Here is a 25,918-nt window from a genome sequence, read left to right on the forward strand (position 1 = left end):
TTGTTAAACAATTAGCAGTTCTGAACAACACTGTCAAGAGTAAATTCGTAATTATTTAATTCATCAGACAGCAAGAATGAAAACAGTACTTTAATCCTAATACTAACATTTTTAAACTCTCTGAATTCACTGTGATACACAGTTTGCCCTTTATTTATTTTCCAAGTGTGTAATGGCATTGTTTATGCACCAGTTTCCCAGACGGGCTTGCTATGCTGCCTTGTCTTGTATGCTATAAAACGTTGTTATATTGTTGCTCCGTTTGTTAAGGTCATGTCTGCTTAACATTTTGCTTAGATTAGCCTGCACGCTGACACTGAGAGCTTATGTAAATGCTTTATACAGAGGCAATAAAATGTTTTATGCAGAGATAATGGGGTATGGAACTTGAGTTGATGATTCCCACATACCAACTACTAAAGCAGTGGCCAGAGGTGACTGAACCTAAAATTCCTAAGCTTTTTCAATTATTTCCAAAAAATAAGAGACATTAAACACACACACACACACACACACACACACAGAGTAAAATCTTACCAGCGGCTGGCAACATACGGATATGTGCCCCCAAATCAGAAGGTTTGGAAGCTGGGTTTTTTCCCTTTTAAATGTAGCTGGCCCTGTGTATATGACAAATATAACTACTTTGGATACAAGGCAAATGTTTATAAAACAGAAGCTGTGGGGGAAAAACCTGATTTCTTCTGGGATTACTAATGGTACATGTCGTTAAGGTCTTGACTATACTGATATAAAGTGGTCTGTTTTAATAAATCATTGCTAGGGCACCAGCCAATCATTTCCCTTTATTTTCTAATATCCCAGAGCACTCTCATTTCCTATAAATGTCAACTTGAGTTTAAATAAGAAGCAGGCAACATGCAAGCTATTACTTCGCAAAGCAGCACAGAAAATGAACAAAATCAAAGTCCACAAGAAGAAGCAATAACAGCAAACTTATGCACATGGAGCACATATGTCAGTGAATTTATTCTTATGCTGCCAGCTCTCAAAAATAATACTTGGCTGGCTAAGAAAGCAATAAATAGCATTAACTACATAACTTCACAACAAAGGGGGAAGTGGAATCATTTTGGGGGAATAAAAACCTTCTGCTATCTTTCCTCTTACCCAACAACAGGAGCAAAGGTGGTGTATCTGGTGCCTCACCCTGTAGAAATGGGAGACCTAATGCTGGTATTACAAACCCACTACCATCATTTGAGGATTCCCCACCCCCGTTTCCCCTATACCCTCAAGAATACCAGGGCAACTATGTTGCTGCTGTATAAATTGCCATCTCCAGTCCATATGGGTGTTGACCTTTGCTATGGCCAGATGGATAAACAACAAAACATTTATTTTCTTAACTCAAATTCTTTCCAAGCCAAGTAAAATAAAAGCCAGCGCACGCAAAAGACACCCAACTCTTCCCCACCAATCCTCCGCTTCCAAGTGCTCTTGAAAAGTCACTGACCAATTCCAAATCAGTAAAGACATTCTGCCCCAGTAGAGCTAATCGTAGTAATAAGTATTATTCATTCATTTATTACATTTCTAATTTGCCCAATAATTAATATTCTCTAGATAGATTACAAACAGTTTAAAAAAACCCTAAAACCCCATAGAACAGAGGGGTTACAATCTAATCCAAATTGTATTGTATTACAATACAATACAAATATTTAAAAGAATAGAATACAATATAATGACAAACAATAAACAGCACAGGAATCAATAAAAAAGGCATCACAGCCTAAATGGTCAACAGTGGGGTAATAATAAACTACAGCATAATCAAACAACATGCTAATAATCAACCATGGTATGGATCAGGATCAGTGTTGAGTAGACTATTACTCCTTGCTGAGTTGACTCTCTCTCCCCTCAGTCCTCCCCAAAGGCTTACTTCTGTGCGAGGGGTGTGCCCAGGCTCGCTCTAATGTTTGGGTCCACCTCTGCGTGCATGTGTGTATCTTGTGCCACCTTAAAAACAGAGTTGTAGCGCGATTCTAAGTATGTCTACTCAGAAGTAAGCCCCACTGAGAACAATAGGACTCTGAGGTAAATGTGCATAGAATTTCATCCTGGAAAAAGGGTCAAGAAAAGGCAGGAGAAGGGGATAAAGATGAAGCCGTTGCAGAAATAGAATCGACAACTGTGGGCTTTTAAACCCACAGTTAAACACTCTATTAAGTATAGCAATGATTAGTGTCTCTAAACATACATAGAGTGCCTCTCCTTCAGTCATGCATAACTGCATTTCAGTCCCAATAAAATAACCACGACAATGAACCAGCTAGGTTTTCCATGGTAAAACTCTGTACATGGTGACAGATACTTATTTTAAATTTTAGTTAGTTCATCCTTTCCTATAACAAAATGGTGCTTACTCCTAAGTAAGTGTGTTCAGCATCAGGGTAGCAGAGGGAAATCCTATTTTATTTCTTTAGTTATACTGATATGACATGAGTTAAAGGCACAATCCTATGCATGTTTGGACAGAAAAAAATCCTACAACTGCAAGAACCCCCTAGCCAGCATGGCTGGCTGGAACATGCTGAGAGTTACATGACTTTTTTCTTTCCAAACATGCACAGGATTGCACCTTAAGTGAGTTTAAAATGTGAAATTCAGCACATGTGTAGAATCTTTTTAAAAATATATTATTACTGTACTATCAGGAATGTACCAGTTGTGCAACTCTGTGGCTGATGAAATAACCAATGGTGGCCAAGGAAAGAACCAACAGTGCCTTCTACACCACACGAGAACCAATGGTGGTTCAAATAGCCAACTCTGCACAGCATTGATTATTTCAGACAAATAACCAATCATTGGTTAAAAAAACTCCCTCCACACAACATGATAACCCACAGTGGGTTAAATAACCAAGTGTTGGCTATTTAAATCACCATTGGTTATCGTGTTGTTTGAACCCAGTCTAAGCCTATGTTTCTAAAATGCCTAGGAGGGGATAGGGGAAAAAATATATCTTTGCCTGGCACTGAAAAGATTTCAACATAGGTGACAGGTAAACCTCTTTGAGGAGGTTTCATAAGTGGGGTGCCACCACTGAGAATATAGTTCAATAAATGAAATGCTTCTAGTTTACCAAGATTCACAGTTTTCAACCAAGCATCAAAAAGCAGGAAAATTGTGAGCTAAGGTTCACAAGCCTTAATACCATTTCCTTCGTAAGCAGTCAGAAAGTGCAAGTGAAATCCTCATTCCCCCAAAGCAGATAAACCATGAGGACAGGATGGAAAATATGATATGCAGAGGTGCTCAGTTGCGGAAAACTGAGGATGAACAACTTATGGCCATTTACTTCTCTTTCTTTTAGATGTCCGGATGTGTTGAACTGCAACTTCCATTCTTGCTAGCCAGCCTAGCCATTTCCTCTTATGCTGCCATCCCTGATGGAAATCATTCTAAGTTTGGGACGCTCGAAAACTAGGCTTGTGAATTGCCATGGGATACACTAAAAATAAATAAATGGATGGCTAAAACTAAAAGAACTAAAAGAAGACATGAAAGGTTCTCCTGCCACGAATACGGGAAATACTGCAATTGAGGGACAAAGTGATTTAACATAACAAGGCAAAAGAACTATTAGATTTTAGGAAAGAACACAAACTATCTGAAGTGTCAAGTGTTAAGTTGTGTATGCCTTGGTTGAGGAATCTCAGCAAACACTATAAACTAGACTAACAAGATAGTCGTTTCCTTTCATTTAAAAAAATGCATGAAGCAAGAGAGCTTCAAAATGACTTTCTAAAAAAACTGCTCAAAGATCAGAGATTAAAACTTTGGTATTCTCAATGGAACAGGGATGGCAGCCAATTAACAACACACAGTCAATCAACTCATGCAAAGAAAAGATAAGGAAAGTTTAAAATAATAATCTAGTCACGCTATCCATATGGGAATAACAAAGGGATTCAATAAATGCATGAACAAAAAGCTAATGCTAAAACAAATTAACCAATGAATTAATAAATCCATATTTTTAACAAGTAGAGACCCAGTGTAGCATAGTGGTTAGATGAGGGGGGCATTTTTTTTTCCTGTCAAGTGCTGCATTCCCTCATGAGCCAACTGTCAGAAGCCACATTTAGGCAGTGAGGAGGCCCAAAGCCAGCAGCGTACAGAGCTAGAGCCAGAGCCAAAAATGGATGAGCCGCCCATTTTCTCGTTCACTTTCCACTACTCTCTTTTCTCTCCCTCTTCCTTCACCATGCAGCAAGCTGCCAGGGAAGGGACAGATCTCTCTTGCTAAACATCTGAACTGTTCACATACAGTGGGCTTTTGAAATTGGACCAAGGGCTGCCCAAGGCCACAGGCTGCCCACCCCTGAGTGTGGCCCTCAGACTGGAGAGACCCTGGTTCAAATCCCGACTCAGCTATGAAGCTAATTGGGTGATTTTATTTATTTATTTATTTATTTATTACATTTTTATACTGCCCAATAGCCGAAGCTCTCTGGGCGGTTCACATGTTGGCCAATCCCTAGCTCTCTGCTTACCTTACATCAGAGTGGTAAAAGAAATGCTCTATCCTGGACTCAACTTGCCTGAATGCAGGAGGGGGGGCTTGCGAGGGGGGGGGAATGAGGAGATGTGCCAGCAAGCCACAGAGGAGAGGTTTATGGTGCAATATTGGCCTCTGGAGCCCTCCTCCTGGCCTATTTGAAGTGTGGCTTCCCCCCTCGTTCCCTCCCTGTATGTCGTGTGTGGGCTTTACTGGTTGCTTGAGGGCTGAGCAGGAATTTTTGGCACACAGTCTGGTTGCTTGGCTGTGCGTCATTTTAACACTGTAAATGTGATGGGAGCATCTTAGTTTGATTTGGTGGGTTTATTTTTGGTTCAGTTGGTCACATTCCCCTAGGTAGGCTGGTTTGGGCATGTGATGTTTGTCTGGATAGGTGATCATTCTGAGGCATCACGGGTGGTCACAGTTGATGGCTCAGGCCTCCTGCTGAGGGTTTTGAGGCTCCAAGGGGAAAAAAAATAAGATTACCTGTGGAGTCATCTCCCCTTGCACACCTGATGTTTTGCTGTCTGGAGGGATGTGATACATGTCCCCCCTTTGCACAAATGGGGAAATTCTGAGATATGACAATTCTACAATTGAGATCCAGCAGGCAAATGCCCGATTGCAGTGACTGGTTAGTGCCAGCATAGAGGAGTAGCCACCCAGGGATCCCCCTCTGCAGATGTAATAAACGTGGCCTGATTTTCAATCCACATAGTTGTGTCGTCTCTTTATTTTCTTGCCTCCTTCACTTCTAACTAGTTTTCAAAACTGGATCATGTGCAGATAGAGAAATATCTCCTCTTGTTAGGACAGTATCACCTTGCACATGCATACAAATATAACCAAGACCACTGTAGTAATTGTGAACAGAAAGCTAACTTACAAGGTCAAGTGGGAGGAGGGATTAGCTCTCTACAACTGACTAATATACTGAAGGATAAATATGTTTTTATTTGTTCCACAAAATAGTTACATTATTTATTTGTCTGTGTCAATATTTATATTGAATACATAACATACAAAATAAATATATATCACAAACAAATTAAAATACAGTCCCTAGTAATGAGAACAAGCAAGAGAAATAAAGAAGCATCATAAAAACATAGCAAACAGCACAATAAAGCAGACACTGACAAAAATCAGAATAAAGCAGGCTTACTAGCCTGTTTAAAAATACTAAAGAGAGGGCCAGATAAATCTTCTTTGAAAGGCTATTACATAATTTAGCTGCTACAACTGAAAAGACCCCTTCTCTTGATTTCACTAACTGTACTTCTGTTGACACTGGGATAATGGAAGGCCTCAGAACCTGAACACAGATCTCAGATAAATTCACATGGAAGAAGTGAAATCCTGAGATATGCTGATGTTTAAGACTTTAAAGGCTTAAGCCACAAATTTGAACTGAGCCTGAAAACAAATGACTAGCCAGTGAAGTTGGAATAAAATTGACACAATATGGTTTGCCCTGCTGACCCCAGCCACAAAGATGGCAACAACATTCTGAACCGACAGCATTCTGAACCAATTGACATGATCACATCAGCCTACTGTGGCTTATTTAAGCCATGGTAGGTTCTGGAACAGGCAGGCATCCTCCCTGCCAGAGGGTTGTCATGACTAGTGTCATCTAAAAACAGGTGGCATGGGTTGTTTGAAGGTTAAACTACCCTCAACTAACTCAACAATAGATCATGGTTATGTGAGCATTGTTTAAGGGCCTTGCTAGATGACAGAATAGCCTAGTGTGAGCCCCGGGACAGCCCCTGTGCGTCCAGATGATGCACAGGGGATCCCGGGCTCAGGCAGGGGTAACCCTCCCTTGGCCTGGGATAACCAGCACCAGTTGTGGCCCAGTATTTCCCGTGGTCTTGGGCTGAGCCTGAGACCGCGGGCGTGTAGCCCGTTCCGCCGCTTTTCCCGTCTACCGCATTTACTCGCGAGTAGCCGGGAAAAGCAGTGGACGGATTGCAGTGCTCCACAGGAGCGCTGTGGCCATCGGGGCAGGGGGGTAGATGGGGGGGAAATGGGGCCAAGGGGGATGGGGGGGATCGGAGATCGCAGGCGGGCGGGCAGGGGATTGGAGATCGCGAGCGGGCAGGATCAGGGGCAGGGGAGAGCTGGGAACCCTTTTTTTAAAAAAGCCTACCTTTTATAGTTGGTGCGCTGCTGTGCACATGGCCCTTTTAAAGTAAAAAAAAAAAGGCAGACGCGACAGGTCCTTCCTGCAGCCCATCGCGTCTTACGTGTAGACAGGAGCGATGGCCCAAGCTACTTTTAGCGCAGGCTGGCCCCTCCTCTCAAACGGATTCAAAGGTAGGTCTAGCAAGGCCCTCAGTGTCAAACAACTCATGCTGCTCCAGTTCAGATGACATGACTAACCACTCTCTCCAGGGGTTGAATATTCAAAATGGCTGCCTGCAAGCACAACAAATGGCTGCAACATTTATTTTGAAGAAGTGCAGCTCTACATAGAGCGCATTATGGGAAATTTGAAAGTGATCAGGGTATCTATTTATTTATTTTATTTATTTATTTATTGCACTTATATACCGCTCCCATAGCCGGGGCTTTCTGGGCGGTTTACAGAAATTCTAAAATTAAGATTCAAACGAGTATACAAAATTTAAAATTCTAAAACACAGAACATACACACATAAAGCATTAAATAAATCTATGAGGAAGGCTGGAACTGATTTCTCCAGAAAAGGACACAACTGACGAACCAGACTGAACTGGCAAAAGACATTCCTGATCACCATCACTGCCTGTGCAGAGATAGCTCCAGGACTTCCCCAAACCTGCAAACCCAGGAGAAATGCAACCCCATCTAAAACAGGCAAGACACCTTTCTTTCAAGATCATCAGTGTTCCTAAACAACAGTATTAATCTAAATAAGTTCCCAACAAGAAACTTGTTCAAATTAAGCTTCCATTTGTTTACCCTCACCCACTCCAGGCACTAATTTAGAACTTTCCCTGCCTCCCCAGGGAATGAGAGATAATGTGAGGTAATCATCAACATACTAATGAACTGCCCAGCTCATATTTTTTAATTACCTCTCCCAGGGGTTTCATATGGACAGAGCATAGGAGATAAGATGGAACCCTAGTGATAATGTATATACCAAAGTCCAGAATACAGAGCAGCAATATCTCAGAAACATTTCTTTGGGACCTATCTACCGAGGAAACTTGCCCACCCCCTAACCAGGTGTGGGGAACCTTAAAACCAGTCCTCCTAGGATCCCAATCTAGGCTTCCCCAAATGGCCAGGCCCCCTTCCCCTGGTCCCACCCCTTTTTGCCCAACCACTGATCATTTAGTGATTTCCTGACTTTTGTGCAATCTCCACCCATTCTCCTAAGGCTTAGTTAATTGTAGTAAGAGTTTCAGGCTACAATATGGTGGAATTTTGGTCCTTTGTCTTTGGCCCCACTCACCACTGGAATATGTTCCCTGAAAGCTTCTCTAAAATAGAATTTGGCCATCGGGTTGAAAGAGGTTACCCACCCCTGCCCCAAGCTCATCCCAGCAAGACAACTCAGAAGAATACCATGGTTAACAGTATCAAAAGTCATAGAGAGGTAAGTCAGCAGGGTAACACTCCTCCTGTTTATCTCCCAGACCAGAACATTCAATGTGACCAAGATAGTAGTCAGTTTTATCTGTTAAAACCTTGAAATGACTGGCCACTATGAACTCAATGACCTTGCCCCTGCAAAAAGGCTACATTTGATAGCTGTTTAAATCTAAGGACTTGAGTGACAAATTCGGTAGAAAATATCAGTGTTGTCTTGCATTTTTAACTGTACGTTATACAAGTGCATGTACATTCATCTCACAAATTCATATTCATTTGTGCTTCTTTCACCCACTTCTTTTTCCTGACAGAATTGATTCATCATTAAAAGTGTCTCTTTGGCTACAAACAAAGGAGATGTTCAAAATAAGAAGGAAATAGCTGCTTTCATTCATAAGCAATAGGAAGCCACTTAGTATCTGTCATCAGTTCAAAGGCTCTCTTCCCAGCAAAAGATTCAGATCACATCCTAAGCACAAAGCCCAGTCTTTTCATGTAATGCAGGAATCCTACCTTTAAAAGAAAAGAGGAAAAAAGCAAAGAAACATTCTCTACCATTAAGAACCTCTGAATTTCCTTTAAGTGGTTTTCTCCCAAGCAAACTGCAGTTTTCCTAAAAGAAAGCCTTTTTCAAAATTTTGCTGACGGCAATTCATTGCCCTGAGATACTATGCTTGATAGTGGTACATCATTTCATGCTGTGATTGCTGTAACTACAAATAGGGGTTGAGATTTCATAGTACGTGAGACATGAACTGCTTTAACATACAACAATAGGGAATTTGGATCGTTATTTCCAAAATCAATACCTCTTTTAAAGCATATTTCTTAAAAGACTATTTAAAAATCTCAATGTATGCATTTGTTGAAAGAGAGTGGCTTTTCTTTTCATATTATAATATATAAAAGCCTAAGGCAGCACATATTTTGCTTTTAGTACACCCCTCTTCTAAACAATTTTGCTGTTTTCTATGGTTAGCATGACATATATATGTATATATACATGCTCCACAATATTTCATAGCATCCATATGAACAGACCTCCATATTTTGCCAGGAAAACGTTTCTGTATATGGAAATCACCATACCACCATCCAGTATTTGAGGCAGAAAGCCCATGTGCACCAGTTGCTGGGGGACATGGATGGGAGGATGCTGTTGCACCTTGTCCTGCTTTGTTGGTTCCTGGTTGACAGCTGGTTGGACACTGTGTGAACAGAGTGCTGGATGAGATGGACCCTAGGTCTGATCCAGCATGGCTCTTCTTATGTTCTTATACTCTCTGAATGCGTTTGCATGTCACAGTAAGCCACAGTGGGTTGTGAGCCTTGTTAGTGTCAGCGTGGCTTACCATGATGTCTGAACCCACATGAGTAATTCAGCAGGGATTGTTTTTCATGAACAAGCCATCCTGAGAACTCAACAATTGTAGTTGGGCTGTCAAGGATAGCTTGTTCTCATGGTAGCTTGTCATGCCATCAAACCTGGCACTGTGTCAGGGATGAGTCCAAATCCATTTAGATTTCTGACAATTCCAATTCTGAATCAAGGTTGGAAGAGCTAGATCAGAGCACAGAGGAGGAACTTTTCTCAGAGCCCCACAGTGCTGGGAGAGATTCTTCCCAAAGACTTAACAGACAGATGGCCCAAGTCGAGTTGCTGCCTCCCCACTCCACCATGAAAAGTCAAGTTTCCAAGGAGGAGGAAGAGGATCGTGACCTGAGAGACAGTAACATAAGTGGTCCAAAAAGGAGCACCAAGGGAATGGGTACAATAACTCTCACTTGGCAATGTCATCCTCTCGGTATTAAGCCTTGAACTGACACTTGTGAGTGTCCTCCCCACTTCAATATGTCCCTGAGTCTCCAGCGAGACCAGAAATGAGAGTTATTGCCTCTCCCCTACTGTCTCTTCATGGCTCCTTTTTTGAGCATTTATTGCTATGGTTCAGTGCATTTGCACAAAGCTCCCTGCAGTTATTTAAGAAGAAGAGGAGGAGGAGGAGGAGAGGGGGAGAAGGAGGTTACCAGAGGAGATTCGTAAAATTAACTCTCTGTGATTTTACAACAATTTTGAAGACTTCCGGCAGGCCTACCCAGATGAATTTGAAATCAAGAATTTTTAAGATGTGTTGATTCTTGTACTAATGTTGTTCCCCGCCTCGATCCAAAGGGAGAGGCAGGTAATAAATTATTATTATTATTATTATTATTATTATTATTATTATTATTATTATTATTATTATGCTGGATCAGAAGGAACAAATGGGTCTCCACCCAGGGATGGATGTAATTGCTGCTGGTTCAGGTGCTACATTTGCTCTGTTTTGTCACCATGTTAAGGATTTTTTAAAAAACACCTGTTGAAAATATTTGCACAAATTTAAAGACTGGGAAGTAAATAGAGGGGAAAATTGCAAAACTGCAGTAACTGCTCCGAAACATAGTCCATTTCTGGACTTGCTGGAGACTTGGGGAAGTGCTGAAAGGGGGGGAGGACAGTGTCAGTTCAAGGTTTGGTAGTGAGAGTATAACATTGCCAAGTAGGAATTATTGTCCCCTCCCCCTGCCATTTGGTGCTCCTTTTCGTAGCATTTACTTTGCATTTTTCTCTTTTTTTACCGCTTTTGGATTTCTCTTAGAATTATCCCCCCCCAGCCCTTTCCCCACCCCAACATATAATCTTGCACAAACAAGACTATATGCAGTCTCACCTTGTCAATTTCCTTGTACATTACCTACTCCACTTTGGCATGCCCTTTGACAACTGTAACAAGGAAATTGACAAGGCAAGACTACACATATTAGACAGCCAAACCTGTAATCTTGCACATTTGTGAAAGATCAGGGAGGGGGTGGAGACTTCATTTGTGTACCAAAAAGGAAAAAAGATGACTAATGAAGTAAGTGCTCAGGTAGTTACCAGAGGGAGGAGGGAACTGGGATGAGGAGACAAAGTCTGTGCCACAAGGGACACTGGGACATGCGCAGAGAGGGGGCTAGAGGACTGAAGGGGCCTGAGGGGGAAAGAACACATGCCATTCCACTGCTCACCTGATAATATGTTGGGAGAAATGTGGACTGGTAAACGAACATAACTTCTCCTCCAAGGGGGCTTAGTGTTATACGTGAACCCACCCACTGTCACTCAGTCCAGTAATATGCAAATTTCAGGACTTTGCTGCATCCTGCTGACTGGTGTACTTGGATAGAAGATAAGTGGAGGATATCCAAGACACTAGAAGCATCAGCCCAGATGTTCCAATGTCTGCCTGTCCTGCTTTTCAACTGCGTTGGCAGGGCTAGATAGGTCAAAACCTCTCCTAGAACCTTCCCAGTAAAGTGTAATAAAACAGCTCCCAGATTACAAACCTGTATTCTATTTCCCAGTGACATAATGGAAAATCTGGTTTACCCATGGCTGTCATGTGTCTAACCAATCAACAAGTATTCATAAGCTCAGAAGCTGCTAATTGGCTGTATCATGGAGACAGTGTCATTCTCCTATGCCTAATATATAAGGTTGTAAGCCTTCATATAGTAGGTCTATATATAAATGTTCCTAGGTACAGGCTAGTACGCACCCAAGGCATTTGAAAACTATTAGTAAATAAACCACAAAATGATTCTACCTTCTTTCAACTTCATATTTTTTCCATTATCACCCCTCCCTAACAATTTCCCATGGAGCAGATATTCGGTGTGTAAGCAAATAATATATGTGTCCCTAAAAAGTGAAGAGTATGTTTAGCAAAAAGTTCTAAAATTCTGAAGGCATATTTCTAGATAAAATACCACAAGGAATGGCAAATACCTGCTCCATCAATTATTATTCATCCCAAGGCAGTGCAATTATTTTCAAAGCTACACATTCCTTTAAAATCCAATAAAGCAATTTTTGCTTTAATGAATTTACCAAGTCAGCAGTATATAGTGTAGCCAACCATTTTATATCCCGGTTTCAGGCTGAAAGATGTTCCTAGGTATAATAGCTCTGAAGTGACTAAAATATTTTTTAACTGCTTAGGTGCACAAACATAATGCTTGTGTAATGTTAAACAAAATCTATAAGGTGAAAGGCGATTGGGCCTTTGTGTCTACTCAATCTATATCATGGTCTGCCCTAAACTAGTGAAAAATAGTCTGTATAATAGTGTCATTATAACAAATGGCTTCAGATGAGTCATATTTATACTTCTGCACAAATTTGAATTAAAGTAAACTATTTAATTATTATTTTTCTGTTCCAAAGACAGTTTTCCTATGGCTGAATTGATCCACTTAGCAGGGTTATATACCCACAGTAATTTATATACTGGTACAAACGTACTTGTATTCATTAGTTTCTGCTTAAATTATGGTGACAATTTTTGTGTGTGTATATATATATGGCATGGGGGGAAATGGGAAACTGCATTTTCTGACAATTTTGATACAGTTGTGTTTATGGCTATAACTTCAAAAAGAAACAGTTTGCAAGCTATCTATTGTTGCTAATAAATTTGGACTTGGCTAAAAGAAACTTGGCTTGGAGGACCCAAACAATTTATTTATTTATTTATTACATTTCTATACCGCCCAATAGCCGGAGCTCTCTGGGCGGTTCACAAAAATGGTAATGCTGAAAAGCCTCTCTTACAAGAACCAACTGAAGAGCTCAGCTTCTGCTCCAAGGATCAGAAAGAGCTTAGATGTGACATAATTTAGATTTACAAACAGGAAATGACAGATACAAATGAAAGACAGCTCTTCAAAGAAAGAGGTTAACATGCAGCAGTGTTCTCTTCACAGCAATGAACAGCGAATTCTGTTTTCTGCAGTGACCTATGGTTTCCCTTCTTTGAATTGGCAAATTGATCTATGATTATATCAAGCTTCCGGGACTGACTGGTCTTCTCTTCCGTGTTTGTTCACTCTTGTCCCACTACTCCCTACTTCAATTGTTTGTTTTAAATCTTCCTCATCCATGTCTAAACATTAAATAGACTAACTGATAGTCATCAATCCTTGCCTTCAAAGTCTTCCATAACTTTCCCTTGCTCTTATACCCCAATACATGTATTGTACTGTATTGTGAAATGACCTCAGGCCACCTTTAAGGGTAGAAGCCTGCCCATGATCAGATCAGCATTTTATTTACCCATCATCCTCAGAAATCCAAATGTGCCCACTGTTTCTCCCTTGTTGTCCCTTATGTTTGTAATTGCCTTCCAGAACATCTGTGTGGTGCCACTACTACTTCCTTCAGATCCTTTGAAAAACCACCTTAAGCTCTTCCTTAGTCCCCAATATCTACTGTAGGGGGCGGACAATTTGTGACCATGCAGATGTTTTGACCTACAGCTCCCATCACTTTTCCCACTAGCTGATGGTAATAGTAGATCAAAGCATATGGAGGGCCACAAGTTGCCCACCCCACACCCTAGTGAAACAAAGCTAAGTGAACGTAAATGAAATAAAGGCATACTTTCCCCATATTTATTCCTGCCTCCATTTCCCTTTTTTCTTTTGTTATTTCCCTTGTTTCAAATTTTAGATTGTAAGCTCCTCAGGAAGACAACCTGAGTTCTTGTACTTTTGCCACATGCATTGATGTTGTCATAAAATGAGTGAATAAATGAATAAGGGGCAGGATCCAATGGTGCCCATCCAATAGTAGAGCTGGCCACCAATTCTGGCCCACATGCGACCAGCCTTCCAATTACGTTCTGCAAGCAGCTCCTACTGCTTGCAGAACAACAATGTAGTGCTTCTGGGGCAACCTGAAATGATCAGAAATGCTCCTTTCTGGAAGGGGGCAGGTCGCATAAGGAAGCTCTGCCAACCTTCCCCTCTTCCAGAAATGAGTGTTTTGGGACTTGTGCCTGGAATCATTAAATCGCCATTCTGCAAGCAGTAGAAGGCTGGCTGCACACGGACCAGAATCAACAGCCAGCTCTATTAGCAGATGGGCAATAGCGGAAGCTTCCCAGATACTCTGAATTTTCTCAAATTATTGCCAATAATACTTTTAGTGTGAAAAAATAAGATTTCATGATTTTATCTATGTGGAGGGAGGAACACAGTAGTTATGAATACTGTGTTCTTCCCTCCACATGGAATGTCCCCACTCCCCAACCTGCTCCCCCAGCCTCTTAGCATCTTAGACATTCTGAGCAGGACTAAACTATGTATGAGACCCCTGCCCAGAGAGCAAGATACCTAATTGAACGTGGCCCAGAGATGCTGCCATTACTGTGCTATATCATACACTCGAGATATATAACTGGCACAAAAATGGCAAAGCATGGGAGGGCACTGATAATGGGCTAAATAATGATCCCACCCTAAAGCCCAGGACTCGTATGATATTCACAGACATTAAATAAAGATATAATGACCTTGTTCAGGCAACACACTAAGCCATGGTGGTTAATCATTTTGAACTAAACACTATGGCTTAGTGAATCATGTGAAGCATGATTTAGTGTGTTGTGTGAACTGTTCCTAACCATGGTGGCTACATAACCATGATTTAGACGCGCTCACTAACCATTTGCTGCAAAAGAGGTAGCAGCCTAACCATGGCTTAGTGTGCTGTCTGAACAGGCCCATATCAAATATGATCCACAGAGAACAGATTTGCACAAAACCGTGATATAATGAAACCCAAAGTAACTTAGCAAATGGTCAGGCTCTTTCTACAATGTTACAAGTCTAATTAAACGCAGACTATGGATCTGTTTTTCCCCAGAGTAATTAGTTGCAGTTAAACCAGAAAAAAGAAATGCTTGCACTGCAGGTGTACTCAAGGCATTGTGCATATCTGAAGCAGCCTGCTGCTCTGCTCATATCGATAATTTCTGCTGTAATAATGGAACACAAACGAATCTAACTCTTCTAAATCTTCCCTCCACTAGGATAATCGAAATTAAAAGAAAATTAAAATCTAGCCTCCAAGCAAATAATTTATAACTATTTGAACATTGGCGTGAAACAGAAATCAAGGAAACAAACAGGACGCCACCAACATTTTTTGTAGCACCAGAGCTGCAAAGATTAGAATTCATGGGGTGGAAAGGGCACCAGTGGCAAACCTGTAAGCATCTTTGTTTAACGACCCTTCATTTACACCATCTATCACCATAACTCTTTTACTATAAAACAACAACAACCCTCTGTTTAATTAAACAAAACCAACGATATTTTTTTTAAATGCTGCTTAAGAAAAAGGTGTCTTTTAAAAACAAAATAAACCAACTACTTTATTTGGCATTCAATAGCCATAAACTAAATGCATGTTGTCTGGACCAGTAACTGGAAAAATGACCCTCTTCTCCTCTCATTTGTGTGTGAATACAAAGAGGCCCTGTTCAGATGTGACTTGGGAAAGGGTGTTTAGGCTAACCATGGTGCAGGGTGTACTCCTGCCAGACAATCATGGAACCACAGCCCCCAAGGGCGGTTACCTTAACCACCCTGCGTCCTGCCTAACCGCCCTGCCTAACCACACTCCGTTCTAGTCACCTTTCTTGAGCTTGTGCAGCTTGTCCTTGCTCTGCTAGACAGTGTGGGAGTAACCAGTCTCTGCAACTGCTCGGAGAACCATGGGAAGAGGTTTTCAAGTCTGATGGTGCTAAGGAAGCCTTAGCCTAGGGGCTGCCCCAATGGGTGACAGGGATGGACAGACTCACCTGCACCCAGTTTTGCTGGGCACTAGTTGAGCACCCACCCGCACCTCTGGACAGCTCAACAAGCACCCAGCAAGCACTCATAGCAAGATGCCATTTTGCGCAAAAAAGGTGGCTCGTTTTGTTTGTTGTTGTTTAGTAAAAGGCCTTTTATGTAAATGGCAGTCATAAAGGCACCAAGTATGTATGATTACATGTGTGAACGGACCCAAAGTGTGATAAAGGCTCAAACTCAGACCACATTCTTTCATGCTTCTTCCCTGCTTCTTCCTTGACGAAAACAGCTTTGACCGTGGAGTGCTTCTCAAATTGCGTGCTGCGGGCAGGGATGGAGATCAAGGTGCGTAGCTGTCAGTTTCCATGTCATGTGTTGCTAAGCAGATTTTGACCATAGTGGTCTCGCATGGTGGCAGAAGTGGCATTGGCTTTTTGGGGCCCACGCTTGCTGCAGAGCTCTATGGCAGCATTTGGTTATCCCCAGCAGCTTTACACGGTTAGGGATGCTAAGTGTTTTTCAGGGCATGGTTACTGAGAATGGTTTAACCATGGTTATGTAACCAACATGGTCAGGAAAATACCGTCGCATGATACACTAAGTCATAATGGTTAGCTCAAAATGCTTAACCATCATGTCTTAGCATGTTGTCAGAACAGGACTGAGGTTAGTGAGAAGAAGATCCTAGTTTCTTTGGAAGCCTTTGCTTGAAGCAACTGCTCTGTTGTTCTTTTCATTTGTTCAGTTGGGTTTTTTATGGACAGGCTAGCCTTGCTTGTAGCTAAATCAATTCTTTTGTGGCTGTATAACTATCTACTTTCCACTTTGCGCTCTCTTTTCATTAAAATGTCTTCAGGTAATAATTCAAAGTCCTCCTGACATTGCTGGTTAATTGGGTTTTTAAAGCACACTAGTTTTTCTCTTCCCTGTGATCTGCCTCAGGCCTGCCTGTCCAATCTCCAGCAACTAGAGGTAGTCCTACTCCTACCCCATCTCCCTTCAGGCCCTCCCCCTCTGTCCATCTTCCAAGTCCCCATCTCTATAAGCCAAGGTTAGGGAACCTGGTGCAATCAATCCCAGGCAGTATGGCCAAGAGTCAGGAATTATGGGAACATCTGGTTGCCTACCCCGGCAATAAGCCACCTACTACTAAATCTCTCTGGGCTAGATTCCAGCTGCTTCACAATAACCCCCTGCATCCTTTCTCAGTAACTGCAATGACTGGGAGAGTAGAGAAAGAAGAACGGAACAGCTCAAGCCAATGAGGACTTTTTATTTGCTGGGAAGCAGCACTCTGCTCACTCAAAAGGGAGTAGCTGTCAGGACGAATGAGAAACAATTTCACTCTGGTTGCTTTGATATTTGTCCTCCAGGCCTTTAAATAAAACTGAGAAATGGGGAGGGGGAGTACTTTGTTATTCACAAAGAAGCATTGCTCTATAAGACACAGTTGTTGCATCTAGGGTAATATTGCTGAGAGAACAAGATACACCAGCAGTCCTTACCACCCTCAAGCATATACTACTGCAGTGAAATGCATGCAAACTGGGAATACACAAATACAGCTCAGCAGCCAATGTAAGCGCTGCCACAGTTGCAGACACTGCTATCAACTGCATCCATTTACTGCCAATTTCCATCTCACACTATAAATTACATTTACTTCTCCATCTCATGTGCAGAAAAGGCAAATAGTTTATCTGTAACTGTGCTTCAAGTGGTCATTTGTGCATTCACACATATGGGCTCTGCACATGTGCGGAACCTTGATTCGGGAAAATTCTATAGCTGAGGAATGTTTCTGTGGGAACCCTCCCCTACCATCTACTGCGAATGTCATAGTGGGTTCCTACTCAGTTCCTTGAGAACACCTGTAGGAGGCCTCTGATCCAAGGGTAAACATTTCAACTCTGAACCAATATCGATACCAACATTGACATTGAACTCAGGGCGGTGGGTGGGTTGTGTGAATACACAGATGACTACTCGAAGAGCTACAGTTACAGGTAAGCAACCTGCTTTTCTTCTTCATGGCCTCTGGGCATCACACATATGGGTGATTAACAAGCTAACTTACCGAAGGTATCCTATTACAGAATCAATGGAAGGACAGCTTGTCCAAATGCGCAGTCCGATCGAGACTTCCTTTATGAGCAAATACTTGCTTATTTCCCCACCTTTAATATATCTCTAGCATATTTTAGAATCCTGATTTAATTTTTTTTAATAAATTGAAAAAGTAAGAACAGGAACAGAATAGGACATTTTAAACCCTTCATAAAACAACGAAGAAGGGCAATTAATTAGAAGTCATCCCTACAAATTCAGTGTGAATCCTCTGCCAGATGCATTCAAATAACCCATCTTGGATGGTCAAGGAGAAAGACTTAAACTTCCACCACAATCTGAAGATGACTGGAAGCATCACAAAATCCAGGAGTATTATTTTTAACCTCAGGGACTATAACATCATTCTTGCATGCTAAAATAATTTATTTTATTACTTGATGGCTTTTTCCTTAAAATTACATTTTCTTCAACTTCTAATCATTTTCATTGATTTTAGGAATATATATCCTAAACCAAAGTAAGTGCAAAGATATACATATACATTAGTATATATTTAAGCAATATTACCCAGCAGTAAGATAACCAAAATATGAAATATTTAGTAAAAGCATATCTGGATTAGTCTTTTTTTACAGCACAGCTGGAGCAGATGCAAAATGGTGTCAAGATTTATTGCACAATAAGCAAAGTGCAAGATAACTTAAAAACAAGGCAAGCAATTGCTAAAAGTTCTTAAAATTAACAGATGGTGGGGAGAAATTATAACAACTTAAAACTGATAAAAAAGCAATAACAATAAAAGCAGAATTGTGTACGCTAGATTGCTTTAAAGTCTTTAATGATGCTTTTCTAGAGATTTTGTGTTGTAGTGATATGAGCACCGAAGCCTAGATTGCTTGGTATTTAACCTTCATAGTCTAAACAATGTGTAGAGTGACTGAAATTAGAGGTATGGCAGTGTGAAACAGGTTTGACTTTTATTTTGTTTTTATTGCTATTTTACTGTGTTTTTTATTGCTTTTAATATTTTAACTATTATAATGGATTTTATTGCTGTAAGCCACCCCCGAGAGCTTTTGGAAGGCAGTGAAGGAATATTTTAAATTAATAAATATTATTACATTTATATCCTGCCCCTGTTCCTTTTCAAGGAACCCAAGATGACTTACATGGTCAAAAGTTGCCCAGTGAGCTTCATGACCAAGTGGAGACTAAGCACATGGGAAAAGCCTTCTGTGGGTGATGTCTTTAGATCTTGGCTGTCAGCTGTTTGGGAGAAGCAGCCGCCTAAAATTAATACTTTCCCTGATTGGTGGATTTTACCATCTTTTACAAATTATCTGACATTTCAATTGCACAGGTTTTCGTTTTTGAAATGTCATATGCAGTCCTAGCTGCTCTATAAGAAGTTTTATTTCTCTCCCAGCTCCTCCATGTGCTACAGAAAATCAGTAACATTTACCGTATTTCTTCAATTGTAAGACGCCATCGATTGTAAGATGCACACTAATTTCATTACCACCAACAGAAAAAAAAACCCTAAGACACACCTGCGATTCTAAGACGCACCCCATTTTTAGAGATGTTTATATGGGGAAAAAGTGCATCTTAGAATCGAAGAAATAGGGTACTATTTATAATCAAGGCTGAGTGTTAAAGGTCTACAAAAACATATCTTTGGGAAAACATGTACACCTATTTTTATATGAAATGGTTAATTTACTAATGTATGAATTTATATTTCCACTGATCTACTGCTACTGAGTGAGTTTTACATATCTATTGTACATATCTATTGTACATATCTATTGTACTCACATATCTATTGTACTCACAACCATAGAAGATGTTGAAGGTGTTAAAGCAAATAGTCACACTTTATACAAATGGACAACAGTACAACGACCCCTCTCTCACTAATTATCAAGAACTCATGGGAAGAGAAAAGGGACTGCCAACATTATGAGACAGAGATGGTCAGCGATGAAGTCTGGGTAGGCAGATAACATTTACGAAATACTGGTAGGACTTAAATTCCACAATATCTCAGTGGTTTCAGTGTTAAAGGTAAACGTTTTGAAAAGGCAGGACTGTTAATCCATAAGAATTCAATGTGACTTTTTCAAATGCTCTTAAAACTCTCTCTTGCAAGGGGGAAAAATGATATTGCTAGTCAAATCCATCTGTTAAAACAGATACCAGTATGGAGTCAGAGTTATCAAGTTCAGTGGAATCAGGTCTCCTATTATTATTATTATTATTATTATTATTATTATTATTATTATTATTCTTCTATGTTGACTGTGATCTGACTGAGAAAACTCAACAGATCAGCCTTAACTGAGCCTGAGACAACTGCCAAATCCTCTATGTAGGAACAGATGGTGCAAGAACTTGGGATAGGCCTAAACCCGGAGTGGAAACCCATTTTTAATCTGAAGGCTACAGTTCCAAATTTAAAACTGGCTAGTGGGTTGCTTCCCACCTGCTCAAGCACACTCACTATCTCTCATGTGCACATGGTTGAAGATAAAATATAACATGAAAATGACAATACATTTTAAACGCTGCTCTGCTAAAACACCTATGTATCTCTGGTCACCATCTCATAAACAAGAACAAAATTAATATAAGTACTCACCTTGTGCATTGTTATTAGGCATCATTTTCTAGTGCCCCATTTGCTTATATTTATTATTATTTATTTTATTTATTACATATTTATACTGCCCAACAGCCCAGGCTCTCTGGGCAGTTTACAAATAAAAGCGTAATATAACAATCCAGATTAAAACTTAAAATTTTAAAAATCACATAAAACCAGAATAAGTTACAGTCCAGGGAAGGCTTGTCTAAAAAGACATTTTCTGCTTCCCAAATCGCACAAGGGAAGGTTTTCCAGAGGTTGGGTGCCATTACAACAACGACAACGAGTCATTACAGCATAACTTTTCCAACCGTCTTGGTTGTCCCTGTCTTGGGAATGCTGATACAAGAAATTTTGTTGGGCCATTGTATCTTTACTTTTCTCCTAACCAGATGAGAACCTGGCAGGAATAACAGGACCCTGTACATTCCAATCCCAATTCTAATTTGGAGTGTCCTTCTATGGTCATCATTTACTAATGCTGCCTCCCCTGCTCACTACAGATCCACACATTTCATATTTATAAGACAATATTAGGCCTTGTTTTTGAGAACTTCACCAGCATTTCAAAGACTTTGGCAACAATGTGATATTCTTTATTTTTAGACAGAAAATCAAAGAGGTGTTACCTGTCTGCATCCACAGTCACATCATGGACCCCTCTTTGAATGACGTCTCGGGAGGCAGCTATGTCTGGTATTCGGTTCAAGCTTCTCGTATACAGGTTGAGCCCTCCATCTGTCATATAACTGAAAATAAACATAAAACAAATCATAAGAAAATCATACCATCTGGTGCTACTTATTTATCTTGTTCAGTCAACGCAGCACTGTTACAGAACTAAAGAAAGAGAGGAGAAGTTTTTGTTCAATACAATTTATATTCTAATGCAGGGCTTTGCAAACTTTGTCAGAATGAACCTCACTAAAGGCCAAACTGCATGTGATGTGGTAGCTCTGTGAATACTAGAATCACCCGTGGTCGTCAAAGTGTTAACAGCAGTCGGTGCACGGGTCTATAGCACAGTGGTGTTGCCAGTGGAGGCTGGTGGCTCTCATTTCAGCAGGGCTGTAAATCTATTTTGGGTTTCAGTCAAAACCAGCTGGAATCCTAAAGAAGCTATCCAAGGTGCTGAACTCTGTCCCCCAAAATGGGTTCAGCACCATGGATAAGTCCTTTGGAATCAAACGGAACTCAAATGGAATCACAGCTCCACCAAAATTGGAGCCACCAGACTCCACTGGGTTGAGTACATGCTAGTGCTGGGCCGAAACCTGCCCCCTGTATTCAGGAACTTTCTCTCTCCCTGCAAAAAAGGCATTGTTTTTTCTGCCTCTTTTGCCGGGGGGGGGGGGGGAATTCAGAGAATTTTCTCCTTGGGGAGGGTGACAGGGTTTCCACATCCCTCTTTTTTTAAGTGTAGCCAATTGCTGAGGGGCTTTCTTCATATTTTTTTTAGTTTTTCAAAAAACAAAACAAAACACCTCCTTCCTCCAGCATTTGAATGAGCCCAGCAGTTCTTTGTTTTTATCCTATTGGAGATCATGTGACCTCTCTCTCTCCAATAAGCATCCAGTAAGCCCTCCTGGGGTCCTGAAAATGCTGAGGATGTTTAAAAAGAAAGAAAGAAAGAAAGAAAGAAAGAAAGAAAGAAAGAAAGAAAGAAAGACCCGTGAACAACTGGCTACATTTAAAAACGTATGTGGAAAACCTGATCCTCTGCCCAAGGAGAAAATTCTCCAAAATTCTCACCTCTCCCTGCCTCTTTCACCTGAGTTTTCATTCCCTCCCCCTCACAAAATGCCCAAAATGGAATGGTCGAAATTTTCGGCACAGCACTGGCACTTGCTTTGTATTCAGAATTATCCCTGCCATTTCCAATTAAAACGATCAGGAAGACTTGTTGGGAACACCCTTCTCTGCCTGACACCCTGGAGAGCTGCTACTAGTCAGAATAGACAATTCTAGCTAGATGGACAACCAGTCTGATCTGGTATAAGGACACATGGTCTAAGAAGACATTTGTATCTTCTGTATAGGGAATGGTGGCACAGAAAACTGGACTGCCACACTTTTGCTGCACCTGCAAAAATCCCGAAGAACATCCATCAACACCAACTGCAGATAACTAGGAGTTGACTGAACTGCTCATTTGTCAAGTGGTACAATTCTCTCATATAGAGAATCACTCGCTTGGAAATGCACTCTTCTGAAAATTGAAGCCCTTGTCAAAGTTTGCCACCACAGAGAATAGGTTTCAAAACAAGCTTCCCAGTTGAGATAAAGAGTTTTACTGTGGGAGTATGATTTTCAGATGGAAGTGCTTTCATGTGAGCAATTCCCACGTGAAAACTGAGGTGGGACAATTCTGTGAGAGTTCCAGATAAGCAAGTAAATGAGCAGGGTGTGTGGGCAAGGGTGGGGGAGAGTCTATGCTGGAGTGTCCAATTAGTTACTTGCTGATATTCAGATATCCGATATCTGGGAATCAGGTATCAATAAAAGGAAGGAAGAGGGCCACCTGGGCCCACAGCCTGCCTAAATTTCAGGGGAGAAGATTAAAAATGTTGCCCTATTCCTTTTTTGTCATTTTAACATGTATACACAGCTGCCAGCAATCAAAACAAGAAGTGAGACACTAACTGCCCTGATTAGCATTGCACCTCCTGGCCTAATTACATTTTACTTATACAAGCACAGGCAGGCAAAAGGACTGTATCTCAGTGGCAGGACACATGCTTTTTACGCAAACACTCCTAATTCCAATTTCTGAAATCTGGGCTGGCCCTGCCATCAGGAAGAATGGGGCAGCTGCCTCAGGCAGCAGATTTTAGGTAACATGAAAAGGCAGCAAATAGGTAGTTGTATTATTATTATTATTATTATTATTATTATTATTATTATTATTAGGTATAGGGAATGCTGCTCGGGGAATTTTTTGTCTCATGAGCTAAAATAACTTTACTATCTTTGTCTATGCAACTTGACTTTGACGCGTGTGTGGGGATGTGTGCTCTATTTGGTGTTCCAATTCAGGATGCAAAATGTCTTGGGCTGATCCTGCCTGATATCACCAGATAGGGCTAGGACTGTTTGAAACTCTGGAGAGAGACTACCAATCAGTGCAGACAGTATTGAAATAGGCCTTAGCTAGACCAGGCTATATCCCGGGGTGAACCCCGGGATCATCTCTGTGTGTCCACATGACGCACAGGGGATCCCGGGATCAGGGAGGGATCATCCCTCCCTTGACCCAGGATATAGCCCTCCCCTTTGGGCCTGCTTTTTCCATGGTCTCAGGACCGTGGAATGTGTGGCCCATTTCCGCAGCTTGATCCCGCTCCGTGCAATTACTCATGCAGAGGCAGGAGGAGCGCTGCGCCCATCGGGGTCAGGGTGAGGAGAGCGGGGAAACCAAATTATTTTTTTTAAAAAAACTTACTTTCAGCGCATGAGCGTTCGTGCGCTGCCTGTCCTTTAAGAATTTTTTTTTAATGGTGGGCACGACGCCTCTCTTCCAGAGGTTGTTGCGCCTTATGTGTAAACAGAGGAGGGATCTCACGTTAATCACAACACAAGATCGTCACTCATGTAGCTAAGGCCATAGATGGACCAACAGTCTGACTCAGTATAAGGATTACAGATTAAACCTCTTACCCACGTAAGTGGTCCAAACACGCTTTGTAAATGTACTTACTATTCATGGAGAACATTAGCACATCAGGGACTGAAGGTCTGGGTGGGTGTGTACCATATATCAAATTATACAAAAATGGACCAATGTATGTGGTAAGAACATTTAAGTATAATAGAATGCACACAAAATGTGGTGGGGCTTTACCTATGCCCCACTATCCCATATATATTGGGACCAAGTCATAAGAAAGAGCTTATTGAGAACTCTCTGCACTCACCTAGGGAGGATAGCCTCACACATTAGATTTGAAAAACTGATAGGGGTTTAGCTATCACAGAGTGGCAATGCAATTATTATCACCTTATTTTGGTGTTTATTGTTGTCTGGATTGGCCCTTAGAAGCAATTCATTCATTATCAGTCTTAATCATGAGATCAGTCCTGTGAGTAAAACGGATATCAAGTTTGTCCATGAATCTATGAAGTCTGTTCCAGTTCCTGAGCAGGTATGCACAGATTGAAACCCATGCACTAAGACAACTTCTGGAAGTTCAACATGCATTTGCCTTCTGTAGAATACAAGTTAATTTCTTAAAGTTATATTTTGTGATCCTTTCTGCTGGGGGAAGGAGCTCTGAATTGCAACTTACGTTTCTGTAGAATTACAAACTAAAAAAAAGAAATGTAGGAGAAAATGAAGGAGAACAGCATATATCCCAGACTTCAAGGTATTTTGTTTCTTATGTGGGTAAGTGCATAAGTAGAGAGGCTGAACAGTTCAAACAGGCTTCTCTCATAATAATTCCTAATTACTTCTGGATTCTCATCCCCAAGTGTTTAAAGTAATTAAAGTGGGAGTGAAAGTCAAAAAAGAGATAAGACTCGGCATGCCTGAATAAAGCATAATTTTTCAGTGCTTATTATTCATTTTTCTTTTTATATACACACATACCCTCAGAAACTGTACTTTAAATATTCTGACAAAGAGCACTGCTGCTTCCTACTGTTTACCAAGTCATTCTCATTGCAGATGTCAAGAAAAGACAGCTTAATTTATTCTCTAAGGTGATTAATTAATTAATACATTTTAACTCAAGCAATACCCCCCAAAAACAAATTCTGTCTCAAGCTAAATACTGAATAACAAAATCAGCAGATCTCCTCGGAACAGAAAATATATTTAATCATAAAACACAGATATATAAAATTTACGAACATACAACAAACAATAATCCCAAACGCGTTTCGACTCCAAGGTCTTCATCAGTGGAAAAAGGGTTATTATACAGATTTTAAAACTTTTTTAACACCCCAAATACATGAATTTCCAACAGGACCAAAAATTGGCTCCTATAAATCTTCAAAGATATACCAGAAAAGACGGGGGACTTGGTGTTCCCTCCTGCCTTTTTATAAGCCTTCATGAACTAAAGAACTTATTTATGCTTTAGATACAATTTGGGAGTTGAGTTTCTTCAAGACAGGAGGAAACACCAAGTCCCCCATCTTGGAGCCAATTTTTGTTCCTATTGGAAATTCATGTATTTGGGACATAAAAAAGTGTTTTAAAATCTGTATAATAATCCTTTCCCCACTGATGAAGACCTTGGGGTCGAAACACGTTTGGGATTATTGTTTGTTGTATTGTTGTATTCTTTGTTGTATGTTTATAAATTGTGTATATTGCGTGTACATATTGTGTGTACATATTGTGTGTACAATTGTGTGTACATATGTACACGTGTTTTATGATTAAATATATTTTCTACGGACA

General features: G+C 40.7%; 1 protein-coding gene across 2 annotated transcripts in view; it reads right to left on the reverse strand.

The window, feature by feature from the left end:
- NAV3 (neuron navigator 3) overlaps positions 1 to 25,918 on the reverse strand; it is a 277,390-nt gene that overhangs the window by 94,901 nt on the left and 156,571 nt on the right. For both annotated transcript variants that reach the window (XM_063133851.1, XM_063133852.1), the window contains exon 12: positions 21,138 to 21,257. In XM_063133851.1, coding sequence (XP_062989921.1) covers positions 21,138 to 21,257 — 120 coding nt within the window. The remainder of the gene's footprint in view (positions 1 to 21,137; positions 21,258 to 25,918) is intronic.

This window comes from Elgaria multicarinata, chromosome 9 (genome assembly GCF_023053635.1).
Source record: "Elgaria multicarinata webbii isolate HBS135686 ecotype San Diego chromosome 9, rElgMul1.1.pri, whole genome shotgun sequence".
NCBI lineage: Eukaryota > Metazoa > Chordata > Lepidosauria > Squamata > Anguidae > Elgaria > Elgaria multicarinata.